At 34.2% G+C, this 19,159-nt stretch overlaps 2 protein-coding genes across 2 annotated transcripts in view; both read right to left on the minus strand.

Moving 5' to 3' along the window:
• Window positions 1–9,827: 9,827 nt before the first annotated feature.
• Window positions 9,828–19,159, minus strand: part of LOC124372332 (probable tRNA N6-adenosine threonylcarbamoyltransferase, mitochondrial) — a 29,033-nt gene continuing 19,701 nt past the window's right edge. Inside the window, exons 7-8 of the mRNA XM_046830714.1 lie at window positions 10,915–11,123; window positions 9,828–10,160 (exon numbers count right to left, since the gene is read on the minus strand). Of these exons, the coding sequence (XP_046686670.1) occupies window positions 10,034–10,160; window positions 10,915–11,123 (336 nt within the window). The 3' untranslated portion in view covers window positions 9,828–10,033. The remainder of the gene's footprint in view (window positions 10,161–10,914; window positions 11,124–19,159) is intronic.
• On the minus strand, window positions 14,526–18,642 carry LOC124372331. Its single transcript, XM_046830713.1, has 2 exons — window positions 15,488–18,642; window positions 14,526–15,025 (listed from the first exon to the last, which is right to left on the minus strand). The coding sequence occupies exons 1-2, from the start codon at window positions 16,724–16,726 to the stop codon at window positions 14,801–14,803; spliced, it is 1,464 nt and encodes a 487-aa protein (XP_046686669.1). The 5' UTR covers window positions 16,727–18,642; the 3' UTR covers window positions 14,526–14,800.

Genomic DNA, 19,159 nt, shown 5'->3' on the forward strand with positions numbered 1-19,159 from the left:
CTAATAAAATATAAAAAGGAATACTTCACTGATACTAATGATAAATTCAATTAAATTTTAATTCAAATTGAAAATTAATTCTAATTTTAAATTAATTTGTAAAAAAATATACAGACAAGCAAAGACAAATGTTAGATTGTTAGAAATATTTTAGTTGAAAATAATATCAGGTTGGTCAATCTATATTCAGAAGGCTTTTGTTGAACCGACTATTCTCATAAAATAACTGTACCATATGTATTGGCCACTTAATGAAAAATGTGAATAAATAGTTTCCTGAGATTACAATTTTTTTTATCTCATGTTTTTCTTGTTGCCAACATGGTATCCTACGATAGTGTCAACTGATTTTACAACCCAAAACTTTTATCCTAAAATGCAGGCTTAGTCTAATTTCAATGTCCTTGATATCATGATTAATTTTTCAGAATTAGCTTGTACCAACATACTAACCCATAATATTTCAACACCGAAACTAATTAATTAATTAAACCAGAACCTTTGCAAATTTACTGAAACTTCATTTAAAATATCTCATAAAAACAAACTAAAAATACTAAGACATTGATCACATATGCCTATTAACAAGAAAAATTTGGCATGCTTATTGTTTTAAATGTCTTTATTTTTTTTAAATAAATGTATTGAGTGAAGCGGGAAGGCACACATATCTATTCTTTCAATTTGCAGATGTTTTAAGAAAATTTTAGAGTACTAAAGGAAAACACTTAACTCTTACCTATTTGTATTATACTCTATCCTTCACTTAATTTTATTAAGTAACATAAAAAATAGAATTAGTTGATAGGTAAAAATTAATAATTCCTCATACTTTCCTTTTTATTTCTAAAATGTAAATTTTTACAATTTTCCAAAAGCATAGTTAGTTTTCTTCACATGTAGTAAACCTGGCCCTTAGACTAAAATGTACGTCCCATGGTAATAATAACGTCCTGTCCCATAAAGTTGGAGAGGGCTAGATTGTAATATAGATTGGAAGGGTTAATATTGATGTTGAAACAATGTAGGCTCTCATTGTCTGCTGCCTATTGTACCTCACACTGTAGCTCTCTCCTTTACATCAACTAATCTGACATTTCACAGTTCTAGGTGCCACTCAAGTTATCAGAAAAGACTAACTGTACCAATTTGGTGCACTGAAATAATGTAATAGGTATTTTAATAGCAAGGCTAAAGCCACATTTAGCAAGAAAGTTTTTATTTTCAAAGCAATTCATGAGATTAATGTGTCTTATTACAATTAAGACGTTTTAAACTAGATGCTGACTTTTTAAATTTATTACCTCCTTTACACTCTCAGCACTCAGTTACTGAAAGCAGTGGGGTGGATTTTATCCTGTACACACTACAGAAATTGAAAGTGTAAATAACTAATATATAAATTCAGTGGTTCCTTTGGAATCGAGAAATGTATTTATAGTAGGGAAATTCACTATAAACTTAATCTATACTACTAGATTTCTAACTAGCAGCACTTTGTTTTGTAAGATTATATAACATGTTATTAAATAGCATCAAAGATGGATTTTTATTACAGTGGAGTTTTGAACAATATAATTTTCGGATTAATGCAAATTGATTACATTATTATTGTTATTAAAAATTATTTCACTTAATTAAACAACAACTGTATATTATATATTAGTTTTCAAGACATCATGTGGACAGACAGATGAGAAATTTTGCTAGGCTTTGTTAATACTCAGATAAATTACGTTAACTATTATGATTTTGCACATAAATTACATTATTGTATCACAATGCATCTAAGTGAATAAAATTTAATATGATTTTTAAATTTTTCAGGAACGTAAATGGAAACATACTGAGAATGATTGTTTTATTATTGTTGTAAACATTGATTAAAAAAGCTTTTTATTTAGAAGATTACAATAATATTTTACAAACATACAAGTTTTGAATAATATAAGAGATAAGGCTAAGAGTTAGAGTTGGTGTTAAAACAACAAAATTTAGGTTTATGTCTATAACAACATTTATTTTAAAATGAAATATCTCATCATTTTTCAGTTTAAAAGCATTTTTGGAGAAGCATAGCAACTTCATTGAAGTGTCATATTAGGCTCAACTATTAAAACATTTTTGTAAGGAAAATAATTGCACTGCCTTGTTCAAATTAGAGGCTTGTACTTTGCCTTGTTTCAATACCTAGACTAAGTTATGCAATTTGATTATAGGCCATACCAATAGATTTTCTGAATAATTCTAAATATGCAAATCATAGGAAGCTCTTCTCTAGCATTTTTCTATTAAATGTAATACAACTTAAACACCTTTATGTATTGTGTACACTTTTTAGAGTATTTTACTCTAGTAATGCAATGAAAGGAATTAATATTTTAATTTATAGAACAAGAAATTTCAGTAATAACATTTTCAAAATTCCAGGAATAAATACTAAATTTCTACACTATCCTACAAAAAATGCATTGCAAGTACATAATTATTATCCTTACCAATAAAATTGCTGACAAATTAATATTTTTTTTACTGTACTGATGTAACTGTTAAATTATATTCTTAATCATTTTCTTATAATATTAAAATATATCATACACCCCTATTTTGTAGCAATATTTTCAATTATTTCAATTAAATTTTTTAATAATAAATCAAACCTCAGATGATCACTAACATTATGAGTTTATGGAATTATCTAAAAATATATTTTTTGTTAAAGAGGGCAAAAAGCCAGGTTGTAATATGAGAGTTTTATACGAGAAAAAATTTAACATTTTGTACACAATGGGCACTTTATCAACCGTATCTGTGTGTTCTTTTTAATGTCTGTATATTAAAAATAGGATATATTTTCAATCTGGTAAAAGTAGCCCTGCTGTTCCTATCCTATAAAACAGGGGTTCTCAATCTTTTTTAACCAACAACCTCCTTTTTGTCAGAAATTATGATGACTCCCAACCGTAAGTTGCATTTTTGGGCGGAGGAGAGTTATAAGACGTTCAACATCACTAAATAAATAGCACTCATATTCTGTAAAATGCTGTGGTTTTTATGGTATATACCCTTATTAAATATTAAATAAATACTAAATTTCTTCTTCCTGTAATAAAAGCATGGCAGTAAATCCGATATTATGTAACATGAAAACTAAATTAAAATATAATGTTTTGATCACATTATAAAACATGCAGATGAGCATGATCAGTCTATGCTGCTACCTGTGGGAGATTTTATGAACTAATTCAGGGTGCCAACGACTTGGTCTTCTGTCTGCCCGATCTAACATGTAAGTTTCTTACTCTTCACATGTTTATTTTGTTGTTTTGAATTAGTCCAATATTGTAATGAATGAATCGTTTTAAATAAGTGTTTCCATGAGTAATGAGGTAGATCAAACTAAAAAAAAAACAAAATTGCAGGGGGTGCACGCCCCTTGGAAATAAGCCGAAGTGTGGTGTCATGTGTGGTGAAGTACTGTCTGCTGAATCAATGAAACTATCGAAAATTTTATATCAACTGCAAACCAAACATCATGAAACTGGATAGAAGGATAGACAAGTAAACTGTTTTGAACAAAAATTACAGCCTATGAAGATTCAAATGGGAAATATTACTAAAATAAATAATACTAACAAAATGCTTCTAATGACATGGCATTTAAAAATTGCCTCATGCATGAAACCTCATACAATGGGAAAACGTTCAGGGTCATTTAAGGACAAACTAAATAAAAGTGAATATTATCAATACAAATTGACAAATCGACTAACATAGGCAGTTGTTCTCAGATGTGTTTCATTGATATGAAATTGGGTGAAGCAATCGAAGTAACATTCTATTTTGCAAACCACTCCCTTATCAAACAAGAGGGGAATGCATGCATGATCTGTTCACAAAATACTACTGAGCCATTTAAAACCGATTGATGTAAATGTTTTTTATTATGCAATGATAGTGCTGCCGCTCTCTCTCTTGTAAACACAGTGGACTGACCATCATGTCTAATGCTAAATGGGTTCACTTTTTTATATAGGCAAGCTCTGGTATAAAAAAAAAAATGGTGATAAAACTTTGTCAAGTTCTGGATAAAGCAGTGAAAATTGTTGTTAACACTTTTACCGTATCACCGGTCTGTGAGACCGGAGGGGTATTTCATGTTTCTGAAATTGGCACTACTGGTGTTTGGTTACTCCCTCCACGCTCAGTAGCTGTCTACCGGTCTCTCCTGAGCCGTTTTTTGATTGGTTTTAGTTTGTCTAGGGTGTTTGACCTTGAATCAGTCCAGTTATTTTGTGTGCGCTACGGCCTACTGTACCGGACGATACGGTTACTGTAACTATTCTACCGGTCTGTCATACCGGGTGATACGGTTAAACTGTGAATAGTTATTACGTGTTTGTATATATTAGATTTTGTGTTTTATTATAACTTGTTATAACTATGAGTGACTCGGAAAATTTTAAGAGTGAACGATGGAAGATTTAACGAGCGACTTTTACAACTCCTACATAACGTTGAAGGGGATGATAGTGACGATGAACCTGTTGACGATTCGGATGAAGATCCAAACTATGTAGTGTCTGATAACGAACTAAATCAAAGTGAAAGTGATGATAGGTAGTTTTGCTGCTGATGAACCCCAACTGGAAGATGGAGATGACATCCACTATAGTGTCAAAAATTATTTGGTTCAGGAATCTGAAGATGACTTTTTTGGGGGAAAGATGGTAGCGTATGGTGCAGAAAGGAGCCACCCAAGCAGCGCAGAAACACCTCAAAATAACATTTTGAGGGGACCATTACCCGGGCCTACTGCAAGAGCAAGAGCCTTAGGTAACAATCCACTCATTACAAGATTTGAATTCATAAAACGTCTGACCTTAAAACTTATAAAGCCTCACATGTCAAGACGCCTAGAAATTCAAAATTAGCCAAGAGGACATTAGACGCGTCATCACGGAGTACGTTGGAGAAACAGAAGCTGCAAATCCTAATGAATGTGTTCCTAGTGACAAACTGGAAAAACGAAAGATGTTCCAAGTGCCCAGCTGCTAAGGAAAGAAAAACCAATTACAAATGTATCAAATGCAGACAACCCATCTGTTTTGGAGTGCAGCAGAAAAGTTGTGCATTTCATGTGTTCAGAATATCTAAAATCTGTGGATACTTTTTTTTGTATTTACTTATGCCTTTTTTAAGTTTTAATTGCTTTGGTAAAAATGTATGTGTAATTCTGATACTTGTAAATAGAGCTTTATTACTATACTAGTATTCTAGAATATTATTTTCCATCCTAAATTCCCCAAATTATTAAATTTTATAATTTTTGCAATTATAAAAATTTAAAAAATATTAATTGTAGTTTTGTTATCAACAGGGAATAATTGTAAATATATTTTGTGTTTAAATCTGAACTAAAAAACAAGAATAGCCCAAAAACAGCAAAAAACCTCCCTCAGGTCTGTGAGACCGGATGATACTGTAAGTGATTGTAATTTCATGATACGGTAAAAGTGTTAAAGCTTGTCCATTGCAAATATTTTGCTTCACACAGAAGTACGTTGGTTTTCCCAAGGAAGCGTGTTGAGCAGACTGTTTGAGTTAAGATCAGAAATCCAGATTTTGGATTACATTCCAAATGAGGATACTTCTGGTTCACAATGGGTAATTAAATCAATGAGAATATAGTGGGAAAAAGCAGAATTTTGTGCTATGTTTCATGACAAACTGGTAGAGTTATCAAGAGGCCAATGAAGAAAAACTGTTGTACAAGAGCGATTATGAGGACAGATTTTTGGTTAGGTATAAATAACAAGCATCCTGATTTGGAGTCCAACCTTTAAAAACTACTGATTCCATTTGCAACATCATACTTATGTGAATTCAGGTTTTCAAAAATGGTAACGATTTTTGAAATTCCAAATCAAGAAACAAGTTAATATCTTTGGAAAACTATATAATAATGTGCATGTAAAATACTCAATTAGGCATTTTAAAGACAGCCAAGGCTAAATAAACTTAGGGTTCACATTGAAAGTAGGCCTATCCAACTTGTAAAAACTAATTTTTAAAGATTGAATGCAAATGTTAAATAAGAATATCCACATACTTTATAAAATCAAATTTATGCAATTTTACAGCATTTAAACACATTTAATTACATTCTCTGTAATTTTGAGAATGTACAGCTTAGAGTGAAAGTAGTTTTTGTCAAATTTTGTGTAGGTTATTTCTTAAAAGTTCTTAAATCCTGGCAAACTGATATGTAATTGAAATGTTTATTGCTAAGTATAATAGTAATATTTCAGTTTATATTGTTATAATAAAATTCATTTAGTCCATTTTTACAGTATGTAACTGTGAATTTATTTATGTTTTTAGCTATGAACAAACAAGCTTAGAACACAAAAGTATCCTTAATTTTATTGTACTCATTCACTTATGAATAGTGTTTTGTACCTTACTTGATACTTGTTATCTGCATTCCTGACCAGGTAGCTGGATCGATGGCGTCAAAAATTTAGCCATGTAGAAGACATTTTGTTAAAATCTTAGCTATTTAAAAACTATTTACATTATTTACACAAGCTATGGCGGCAAGATAGTGTCAAACTCGCTATTAAAAAACTCTTCCAGTGAGTAGAATGCTCTCCTCAGCAGCCAAGTCTTGACCCTAGACTTGAAGACCTTCCAGCCGTAGATGCCCTACTTGTAGAGGCAGTACATTAAACATTTTCATAGCCAGTACAGGAAAAGAGTTCCTCTTTTTACCGAGCCTACAGTAGGGTAAGGAAATGGTATCCCCTCCTCGTAAACTACGAAGGTGAATGTTGGCTCTGGTGGGCAAACTGTGTTCATTGCTCTTAACGTATAGCAAGGTGTTGAGTATGTACTGGCTATAGACAGTCAAGATCCCCAGTCTGGCAAAGATGGGTTTACAATAGTCAAGGTACCGAGATAAAGAGATGATGCGCACAGCCCTCTTCTGCAACCGGAGTACCTGTGAGCAGCCAGGCGCATGGTCCCACATCAACCATCAAGCCCGTAGCTTAGGTGGCTATGGAAGAGTCCGTGATAGATGGTGACAAGATGTTCTACACCGTAAGAAGGAGAGTCAGTTTACGCAGCAAAAATGTCACACAGGCCAACTTCGTGCACACGGTCTCAATATGTGCACTCCAAGACAGCTTTAGGTCGAGATTGAAGCCCAAAAGTTTAGTTGTGTTTGTTCCCCATCCAGTTGTTCGACTCAAGGTGCACATCATCTCTTGAGTTTTGTTCGCATTCAGCTTTAACCTATTTGCTGAGAACCAATCTTCAGCCCTGGCAAAGATGTTGGCAGCTTGGAGAGCAGCAGATTCAGGAGTATCACCGCCAGATAGAATGGTTGTATCATCTGAGAATAACACTAAATCACCAAGCAAGCTGATATCGTTGATGAGGATCAAAAACAGAATTGGCCCAATAACAGATCCTTGTGGAACACTGTGGCGTACTTGCAGTGGTTTGGAGTTGGCCCCCCTGACTGACATCACCTGCTTACGATTCTGCAGATAGGTCTGTAGTAGCCACAGTACCTCCTGTTGAACTCCATAGATCTCCAGCTTCTATAACAGCATTTCATGTGACACACAATCGAAAGCTTTGCTGAGGTCTGCCAGGATAAGAGCTGTAGAGTCCCTTTCCTCAAAGGCGTTGAGAATCCTCGAGCTAACATGTGAAACCGCAATCACTGTCGATCTACCCCACGAAATCTGTGCTGGGACTCTGAGAACAAGTTGTTGCGTTCAAAGTGGTCAACCAGTTGGTTTTTCATGACAGTCTCAAACACCTTCGCCAAAGCAGGAACCAGGGATATAGGTCTGATATTGACTCAGGGTTACCCTTCTTGAAAATAGGAACTGTCCGAGAAATCTTGGACACCTCAGGGAAGACACCTTAGCTTAGATACAAATTTATTGCAGCAGACAAGGGATCAGCTATCTCATTAATTATAAATTTAATCATAGTTGTACTCATACCATACAGATCCGGGCTAGGTGAGTTCTTAAATTGTTTAGTTATTTTTATAATCAGGGCTGGTGTTGCAGGGCACCATTTAGAAAATATGGCAAGGTTGTTACGTAGGCCTATTTCATTTGATAATTTGTTTAAGACTGTCTCTTACAGAATCGTCACTAGGGATCACTGAGCTGACAATTCGGTCCACCTCATTGAGAATAAGTCGTTAAACTCGTCTGGGCTGGCTGTACACTTCATTGCTGGTTTACATTTGTATATTTGGTTAACCAAGTCCCATGCTGCTTTGCAACGGTTATGACCATTCTCAATTTTTAACATGTTGGCCAGCTTCTTTGCCAGATTCACCTGTTGCCCGATAAATCTTTTTAGGTCTGAGGTATAAGGAGTAAAACCTATCACTCTCAGCTCCCACAGCCACCCTCATCCTGTCATGTAAGGCTATCACAATTTTGTTTAGATTAGCAAGTTGAGGACTGTATCAGGTGTTATTCCTTTGTAACTTTAGACCTTTAGGAGAGTTTTCATTTTTATTATCAATTCTACTCATTCTTACCGGGCAAATTCTATCAAAAATGGCCGTAAGGCAAAAGAAAAAAAGCATTGAATGCATCTTCACCGTGTTTTCTGCATATGACATGAGTCCAATTTACTTCCTGTAGTGCCATCTTAAGCAGATATAAGTTAGCGTCATTGACAGTCCCTACTAGTTCTTAAGTAAGTATTGTACCACAGAGATTGGGCAGAATTGTTCATTGCATCTAGTTTCAAATCCACAATAATTACTGGTGAGTGGTCTGCAATAACTGGATCTCCAATTGTAAACACAGTATTCCCACGAATTTAAAGATGTGACTACTGAGTCCAGTGAATACAGGCCACGGCTTTTAAAAAGATAATCCAATGTATTAGATTCATTGCAATTAACATTTAAGTGTATGTTAAAATCACCACCAATAATAACAGGCTTGCCAAATCTGGACAGCTGAAGAAGGCAGAGTTCAAGTTGTTGAATAAAGTGGTCCAAATCCCCAAAAGGTGAACAATACACAACAGCAACTAACAGGGGAAATTCCTTGACCTCTACACTGCTAATTTCAATATCCAACTCACTGGTAATGTTGCCCAGATCAATAGGTGAAGTGTTCAAGCTATTTTTAACATAGATAGCAACACTCCCCCCCCCCCAGTTTTTGTGATGGGTACAACAGTAGACTGACCTGAGGGTGAGGTGTTCAATGCAACTATAGCAGTCTGTCTCATTGTTAACCATCCAGTGTTCGCTCAAACACAGGATGTCAGGGTAGATACTATCAGTAAAAAGTGAGATTAGGTTAAACTTTGATCTCAAACACTGAACATTTACATAAGCTACTCTTAGATCAGCTTTGCTACTTGGTTTAGGCCTAATTAAGCTTATATTTGTTTTGTTTAAGAGTCTGATTAGGTGCACTATCAGTGAGATTTGCATTACTTGTTTCCACAGAGCTATTTACACTTGTATTAGAGCTATGTACATTTAATTTACTTTACTATTTTTAATTACGTAAATTTATGTCAATCCTATGTTTGTATGTATTTTTACGTTACAATGTTGTTAAGACTGTCTCATAGTAATTTTGTTTAGAACAAGTATACTAAGTTGAAACAATAACACTAATATAAATTTTTACATAAAAATCTACAACATGTTCAATATTGGCCTGAGAGTTTGAAGACATGCCTTTGATGGAAGACTGTATAGGAGCATGCAGTTCGCAAAGTGCCTGCCGGCTATAGGTTTCAACATTGTAGACACACAATAATCAGTTTTGTACAGATTCCACTTTAGAATCATTTAATGAAAAAAATACCAATATTTAATGAAATTTAGATGGTAATTGACACAAACTCAAACTGTGTGCATATCTTGAAGTATTATCATTGTTTGTTATCATTGTTATTATCACAATCATGATACGAGGAACTCCATATACTTCCAAAACCTATATTAGAACTTTTTCTACAGTTATTATGTTTTGACAGCGTCAACTAATGTTTCTGTGACATTATCTGCATACAGTTCAGACAAAGAGATCCATTTACACTTTATTTCACTCTTTGACACATCTTCGGAGAGATCTTGACCAAGGGGACACCTGTAAACCATAATACAATGTTTAATTACTTTAATACAAACATTGTTATCAAAATAAAACTTAAAATTTACATGTTGGTTCTGTCTGATGTGTATTCTATGCATTTAAATATCTTTTTTAACAACTATAGTTTATGGATTTAGAGATTAACCAAGTGTGTCTACATGAATTAACTAAACAAAAATATTTAAAAAATACATTAGATCTAATGGAATTATATATGTATTTTATGAAAAGTTTGAAAAACATTTTTGAAACCTTAACTAATAAGCTTAAATTTGAGACCTGTAAAATAGAATTCAGTCCACATACTAAAAGTTTAAATACTGGTCAAACTTATAAATAGAAACATTAACTTGAAAGTGTTACATATACATAACTGATACGTAAAAATCTCAGTACTTTTGTACAGTACCTGTACAAATTGTATCTTACTGGGATGATGATGAGCCAGTGTTAAAATGAGTTACACAAAACAAAAAGCAACTATTTGCTTGTTAAATTTTCTACTACGTGTGGAAAATAATAGGTATATTTTAAAGCCTCCTTCTTCATTAACCTTTCACATACTTTGACAATTTGCATACATTTTCACTGAATATAACTTCCAAATAGTAACAATTTTAATTTTAACTTCTTGTTATTAACAAAAAAAGCTGACACAAACAAAACAATACTCAAAATATGGTATTTTTTTATTCTAAAGTCGATGTAAAGGCTAAACACACCAAAAAAAATATGAAACTATCACCACCTTGCTTGAATATCGAGGCAGTCAAGATTGTCATGCTGGTAGATACCATCTTGCACACGCCACCTCTCCATGCCGTTCCACGCGATCATGATACCATTGTCGGTACAGAGATGTGGAGGGGGAACTCTCACACTGTAGTCCATCTCTCTACACACAACACCCACTGCTCGCTTGATATACTTGTTACATGCCACACCTCCAGAAATAACCTGCACAATATTTCATTTGTAAATGTATCTGTCTGCACTTTGAAAAAACCATTTTGAAGGTAAAGATCATTGCTACAAAAGTCTATTCCATTTTATTTACTAGTTAGTCCGTCAAATCGCTTGTACAAATCAATAACAATGAAGTAGATCTACCTCGTTATTCAACCTTTATGTTGTTCACAACTTTTCTGGGAGATGTGTCACAGATCTTGTACTTAAACATTTTTCTGCACCTCCCTCACTTCTGTTTACCTGTAAAATCTGATACTATTTTAAAACTAGTGATGGGCCAATTCCAAAACAATTCTATCAGATTTCAATACCAAAATTATACTCTCGATTCCAAATGTGATACAGATTCCTGTTTAATTCGTTACTAGAAAATAAGAATATAGCCTGATTTCACAAAATTATTTAACGATTTATATTACAGACTAGCTGTTACCCACGGCTTTGCCCGCAATTTTCAAAACCGAAGTCCTTATATTACTTAATAAAAGCACTCATGATGTAATATGATGGATTCCTATGGAAATTTTAAAACGTAAGTATACATCAGGTAGATATTATTTAAGTTCATGGTAAATAGTATCAGAGTTTTAACTTAATTATTGTATCATGTTTGGCACGTGTAGGAGCATTTCTGGTTCTAATTAATTATATACATAACGTCACAGCTGAATCTGCCTTGTCATCCCGATCAAGAAAACACAAATCTCAGATCACACAGGTCTCGGAAACTTACTTCGGTCAAAAAGCGTATATTTCCAGTCCTTGTCATATATTTCAGGTCTAAGATATTTCCAGTACCATAGTAGAGTTTGCCTGTTTGTTCATTAAGGTTAGTTTTATAACAGTATTTTTTAATGAATTAGATTATTTGAATTCGTCACTGGCACAATCTGTAGTAAAATTATATACATTATTGTTTTATTTATTATCTGCATTACACTACCGATCAAGCCTGTTTACTTATTATTGAACAAATTTAAATGTAAACAGTTGTTTTAGAAAGTTTGTCGAACTATAGCTGTCAACAACTGTTTAGTGCGAGTTTAATTTGAATTATGAAACGTAAAAAATACAATTTTTTCTGAATTCCAAAATATTCCATGTAACTTTTCTTAACTTTTTCTTCATAAAAACTTTCCTTTGACTTCAATGGACACTTTACAAAAAGAATTAACCGAATTGGTCCAGCCGTTATCAAGATTTGCGCTAACCAACACATTTTGAGATTTATTTTTATATTATAGAAGATGAGTCGAGACAATACCAAACCAATGTCATTCCAATTCTGATACCAATACCAAAATTTGGTCTTGATTTTGAATTCCATACTGATTCATGTATCAATAATATCCAAGATTAAAAACAAAATATTATTAATAGCTAATTAATAACTAGAAATATAATACACTACGGTTTTGTTTTGTTACCATTAAAGCAGATATGGCCAGTGAGAAGACAGCCAAAAATGTCAAACTACCCTCAGCTATAGTATAACATTTTAAGATATACAGTTAGAGTTAAAAGTATGAATACTCTGTTTAGTTTTTTATGGATAAAGATGGAGGAATGGAACTCTGTACACCTTTCTAGGAAATAGAAGTGAACTTATTAGTCACTGTTACAACATTGTCCATTTCTCAGAACAGAATGGCAGCTCGTTGAACTTAATTAAGTTCAAGCATGGATGGATCCTTATCAACCTTCAATGGACGAAATGAAAGTCAGTGTGTCCTCTATGAAACAAAAGCGAACCATTTTCCCAAATGAACTTTTTGGAAGGCAGTTAACAATTTTGTAATGTAAAGTTACAGGAGCGCTATTAATTACAATTAGGTTAAGCAATAAAATGGCTAAAACTTACTAATCTGTGTTTTTCATATCAGATGTTCAAACTGTTGTCCCAGGACAGTTTGAAAATGTCCAAGCCTGTTGTAGAAACTTAAAACGGCACACTGTATGGATTCACATGTGATGTTTTTAATTTCCACTGCTATTCTGTCTCTAAAGTTATTAATGCACTGGGGTTTCATTTTATAGACTTTTTTAATGTGACCCCACATAAAGTAGTCAAGTGAAGATAGATTTGATGATCATGGTGCTCTCTCATCTAATGAAGGTTAACATCAGCCCTATAATTGTGTCTGTTAATATTACTGTTTAACGTGAAAGTTGCTTTATCTGAGAAAGCAATGTTGTTTAATCTATTTCTATTATTATCAATGTTGTGCATCATTATTTCATTCGTAAACCACAACAAATTGTGTACGCTTTATAACCACTGTCATGTAAAACTGATATACCTAATATTTGAGAAGCATTTCTTGTTGAGGCATGAAGATATTCTACAACAAACTGTAAAACATCAAGTGACAATTCATCATTTGTAGCCAATTTGGACGTCCAGGTTTGGGTCGGTCTTTAAGGGTGCGCTCTACCACAGGCCAGAAATCGCAGTACAATGTTTCAAAAATCCGCTTGGAGCGCTGGCAAAATCGGTTGTAGGGAGGGCAATGAGTAGTTGCTGTGGAAGGGATCGGAACTTACTGAGCGCCTCCGACATTTGCCGAGCGGGGGACCCGAGCCAGGTGCACGACGTCCGACTCTAGTATCCGTGTTCCGACTCACACGCGCGCTGGAGCACACAGCTTCGTGTCAGGGATGGGCTAGTCTTTCACTCTTCAGCCACTTGCTATGCTTTATTCACATTATTCTGCCCCTATATACTGACAGTAAATGGACACAACGATACACATGAAAAACTATCGCTAAACATACATAAAATATTGTAGTATTATTTAGGCAAAACATGATACGTAAAATATTATAGAAAAAATCAAACTGGGAGTGGCTTCCTTCAAATATTATTACATGTGAATAACATTACATGACACTTTCACTTTTTTACAGTACATGTTTTAGATTTGTTCAGACTGCGATGTACCACAGGCCAGAGATCGCAGTATCGAGACTACGGAGCATCTCAGTTATTTGCCGAAAGAAAATGCGTTCGGTGGCGTACGGCTCGTAACAACGCACTCGCGCCACGTAGTGTGGAGATCGGCTAAATCAGTATGAAACTTTAACCGGTACTTTTCCTACCGTTACTCGTTGGTACAACATACTTTTATTATTATGCAATAAAACGTTTTAGTAAAATATATTTTATTTTTGTTAATTTAAATTCGGTCTATTTGAAAACTAACAGAAACGTAATCATTCCAGTGATATTGTCAGGTCAGAGTGTCTACCGATCTGGAATACGTGGAAAAACTGGGCAAGGCAGGAATTGTTATGAAAACCATAGAAAATTTAAATAATTTTTAATGTTATCAACAAAACTAACATAGTTTTATTAATTCTTTTATACATAATGTAAACCCACACATTTTCTTGTTTATATAATCATTCTTTCATTTTTTTTAGAATTATCAGATCACATAAGAATTTTAAGACTTTTAAAGATTTTTTTAATTAAATGAATTACTAGGATCACCTGCTCTCGTCACATATATTGCATTATACTAACATAAAATTTTAGTTACAAAACATCTAGTCTGTCTCTCACAGGAAGCCCTCGAGGGTATCTTGGGTCAACTAGTTCTGGCAATATGCATTTGTGGTAAAAAGTTAAAAGTGGAATTTGCATATGTTTAAGCCAGAACTCATCATTTTTCAAAATTTTTTCTCACTGATACTCCGTGAGGTGTCCATACTGTAAATAAACAGAATTGTTTTCCTGTTACATGGAGTTGTCCTTGTACTTGATAATAATAAGAGTGAGTCACTTTTAACTTTAATTCGCCACACTCATCCAGCTTGCAAAATTTTATAATTTTTCTTCGTACAGCATCTGCTGGAGTTAAATTTTTTGCTGCAGCCGGACATTTAACCTGTAAAATAAATACAAATATTACTACCAATTCCCACACATATTATTAATATACAGTATATGGAGCTATAAGAAATTCAATATTATATTTGAACTCAGCAATAACTTAAAATTATTTAATTCAGTTAATATTAACTAAACAATATTAAGTATACTATATACTTGTTTTAAGCTCCAATTCTTTATAACCGCATATTGAAAATCGTAAAAAGTTAGTACAAAATATTGAAAAACATAACAGAATTTTTCATTTTCATGAGCCTACACGCTAATAGTGAAAGCAGGAAAAATTAACCCATTTGTAAAGAGTGGATCAATCTCCAACTACAGAGTGAATATGACTTCAGTGGGTTTTCACTCTGTAGTCGGAGGAAAATGAGCTACTTTTTGTCAATGAGTAACTTTTTCATTCATTTTATTTTAGTGTGTTTGTAAAAATTACTTGATATACAGTATAATTTACCTCAACTAATCCCTTGCCGTCTATAATGCCATCAGGTGAAGCAGCTAAAAATGGATGAACTGGATCTACGAAGAGTCCGCACTCTTCCACTTTGGCTCCTATGAGGTTTTCCAGTTCATCTATGGCGTTTCGCTCATTCTCCACACCGTATCTCATGGCTTTGTTTCCAACGAACGATTTGTATAGGAGTTGTTCCACTGTTTTTTGGCACGGTGTAGTTGACTTCATCCTGCATATTTTCCCAAAATTTGATGCCGTTAGTCTCTTTCTACGCTCGTGCTTCCACAGTTCGCAAGTACTCTGGCCACGAGAGTCTAATTCTAACTGGGTCCGGGTTTCGGTATCAAGTTTGAGTGAATTCAAAAAAGTATCTTTCTTGTGTTCAAACTCGTCTGGTTCAATGTCTACAGCAGCAACATCGCCATAATCATGGTCAGCGCAAAATGAACGAAATTTCTTCGTCCTCTCTTCACGAAAAAGTGATTTTCTTGTCCTAGTCCTCCTCCTACATCTCCGGTGCGCCAACGTTTTCGAATGAATTCCAGGACTATGACCTGACGCCAACTTTTTATAAATATGGCGATGTACTTCTTCATTGTCATTAGTGGATAACGCGGACAATTCACTTCTTGCAGTGTAACTGTTCCTTTGCACCAAATTCACTCTCTTTCCCCCAACCAGTTTACACACTTTAGCATTGTAGCTTTCTGCAATGTTTGATGTGATGCACTGTAGCAGGCTATAAGTGAAGTTGGCTAGGAATGTATTGGCTGCCATAATGTCTTGCCAAACTCCGTAGGATTTAAGTAATTCTACATAATTTTCTTCTCCGTTTTTCGACCGCTTACAAAAATAGGGTTGGCACTTAGAATGGTCTCCGAATACGTGGTTTGGACCATTCATAATATCAGTCTTTAACTGTTTTAACGTATCATGAATGAGTTGGTATGAAGAATTACTTTTATGATGTTTGACTGCTCCAGTCACAGCATGCCGAAGTCTCATCAAACGGCTGAGAATCTTGTCCCTTAGTTCTCCTGGAACCGGACCTAAGTGGTTTCTTTTCTGCCCACCGATATCTCGTATTTTACGAATGTAATTTCGGAGCAGATGGTTGGTACACTCTATTTTTCCTATTGTTGTCCTGGGACCATACGGCTGACACTCAGTTAGCTTTGACATTACACTGCTGTCACCATCGCCTGCAACAATAACGTACTTTATTGTGGTAAAATACATTTTTATTTAATACAAGGTACATTTATGTAAATGTTTACAGCCCTTTTTTGTTGCAATGGGTTATGAAAATCAAAGATAAAACTTCTGAGTACCTATGTACTTTCATCAACAGTTCAAAAAATGACGCAGTTACGTACTTTTATTGTCATTATTTTGTTCAAGGTTAATATACGTAACTATGAAATATATTTTATATATTTTAAAAATGTCAGACAAAGCTCCTTCATAGCCATAAGGCCAAAAACTGTCATTGGAGAAAAAGGCCGTCATTGAAAATGAATAATCTATAAATGTAGGTTAAAAATTATAAATTTTCTTACAAGAGAACCTGTTATGACATTCTCTGAATTTTGGACTCTACTATAATGTTACGGACTATAAATTCAAGTGGGCTATTAAAACAACATAAGAAAATATAGGAAAAATAATGTTACACATACTCACCTATTACATTGACATATTTCAAGTTGTACATCTCAATACTTTTCCTAAAAGCCTTCAACTATTATGTCTGCCTCCATTGCAGTAGAGGACTTGGTCCAGTTTTTGTAACAGAGTGTTCTATACAATAAGTTTTATTACAACATTCCTTTGTTATACAATACTTCTAAACAAGTTTCACTGCTTGTATGAAGTTACCAGTGCTTATGACAATTCTTTATTGATGGGGAATACCCGAATATATCGAACAAAAACTTCAATATTGCGTGCACAAACGTGCACAAACGAAGCACAAACGTTTGGAATAGGTTCTATAACAATACTTTGAAGTTGCACTGCCAACTTCACAGACATTATCTTTTATTGTAATAATAACAAAGTTACCTAAGCAAACGAGAGATTAAATTTCCAAGAAAAAGAAATTAAAATAAAATTACACTAGTTTTAGGTGAGTTGAATTATAAACAACACGTATAAGTGTTTTACTATAGAGATTTCTAACCCCATAATATTAGCTTTATCATCTCAAAATCAATTTAAATTAATTAAACAGTTAATCAAATCAATTAAACAAATCGATTAACCAATATTTAACCGCGAGATAATGGCCGAAATGTTTTTTTGTCTTTAATTTAATTTTATAATTCACTATTCTAATATTCTGGAATAATATTAATTATTAATTTATAATAATTAATTTATTTACTACCAATTAAGGCAGAGTTTCCCAAAGTGTGCGCCGCGGCGCCGCGAGCTAGTGCTAGGTGCGCCGCCGTTGTCTACCAAAGAGTCTAAACGTCATCATACTACAATACAGTGCGGACCAGTCTGTGCGCGCGGCTTTGGAGTTACTTTGATTACTGGAGTCTTCCCCCTGCCGAACCTTACTTACTGGCCCAGCCGGCCGGTTGCACAAACAAAACAATTAGGCAAGGTCAGACAACAGAGCTTTGCATCTCGGTACGTCATTCTGTTCTTGGAACTCGTTGCTAGGCAACGGAACTACCTTCGTGTATTTTCGGAAATCGTCGTACGTTCCCGGCGGACAGTCTGCTACTACTACTTGCAGTCTAGCTTCTGTTGAGGTTATGTTTTAGATTTAAGTTGCGAGTTTATGTTTACACATTGTGACAGTCGCACAAGTGAAGTAAATAATCAAAGTAGTGAAGTTGTAGTTTTGTTCAGTTTATTTAGTGTTGGTTATTATATTGTTCTTTAAAATGAAAAGATTCTTATCTTCAAATAAAACTGAACAAGGAAGTAAACAAAGTAGTGATTCCGCGTCAACTTCTGCAAAGAGCGATGCCGAGGCAGCTGAGGGAAGCCGTAAACCAAAATACAGAAAATATGACGATAAGTATTTAGATTTTGGTTTTTCTTGTATTGAAATTAATAATGAAGAGCGCCCGCAATGTGTTGTTTGCATGAAGGTTTTATCAGTCGAATCTATGCTGCCTAGTAAACTAAAACGGCATTTAGAAACATACTGTCCACTCAAATTTGATAGGGAAACCAAGAGAGTTCTTTATAAGAAAGAAAACTGAGGCAGTAAAATAAAAGTCTTCTTTTTCTAAACATTCCAAAGCTAACAGCGATGCACTTTTAGCTTCATTCAAAGTGGCATATCACATTGCAAAATGCAAAAAGCCTCACACAATTGCGGAAGAGCTTATTTTACCAGCTGCCGTTGACATGGCTAAGATAATGATTGGCGAGGATGCAGGGAAGCTGCTTCTTAAAATTCCTCTGTCAAATAATACAATAAGCAGGAGGATTGATGACATATCTGAGGACATTAACAACCAGCTTATAAATAGTTTGAGAGGTAAAGAGTTCGGAATTCAATTAGACGAGGCTACTGACAGTCACAAAGACGCTAATTTAATTTGCTACGTTAGGTATGTGAATGAAAACCAGTTGATAGAAGATTTGTTGTTTTGTAAGGAAATTGAAGGAGGCACCTCTGGTAAAGAGTTGTTTGATATTGTTAAC

This window comes from Homalodisca vitripennis, unplaced genomic scaffold (genome assembly GCF_021130785.1).
Source record: "Homalodisca vitripennis isolate AUS2020 unplaced genomic scaffold, UT_GWSS_2.1 ScUCBcl_2923;HRSCAF=8085, whole genome shotgun sequence".
Taxonomy (NCBI): Eukaryota; Metazoa; Arthropoda; class Insecta; order Hemiptera; family Cicadellidae; genus Homalodisca; species Homalodisca vitripennis.

Coding starts and splice junctions, on each gene's coding strand:
- LOC124372331 (XM_046830713.1), bottom strand. CDS start 16,726: ATGTATTTTACCACAATAAAGTACGTTATTGTTGCAGGCGATGGTGAC. Junction 15,026..15,487: donor ACGGCAAGGGATTAGTTGAG/GTAAATTATACT, acceptor TTTATTTTACAG/GTTAAATGTCCGGCTGCAGC.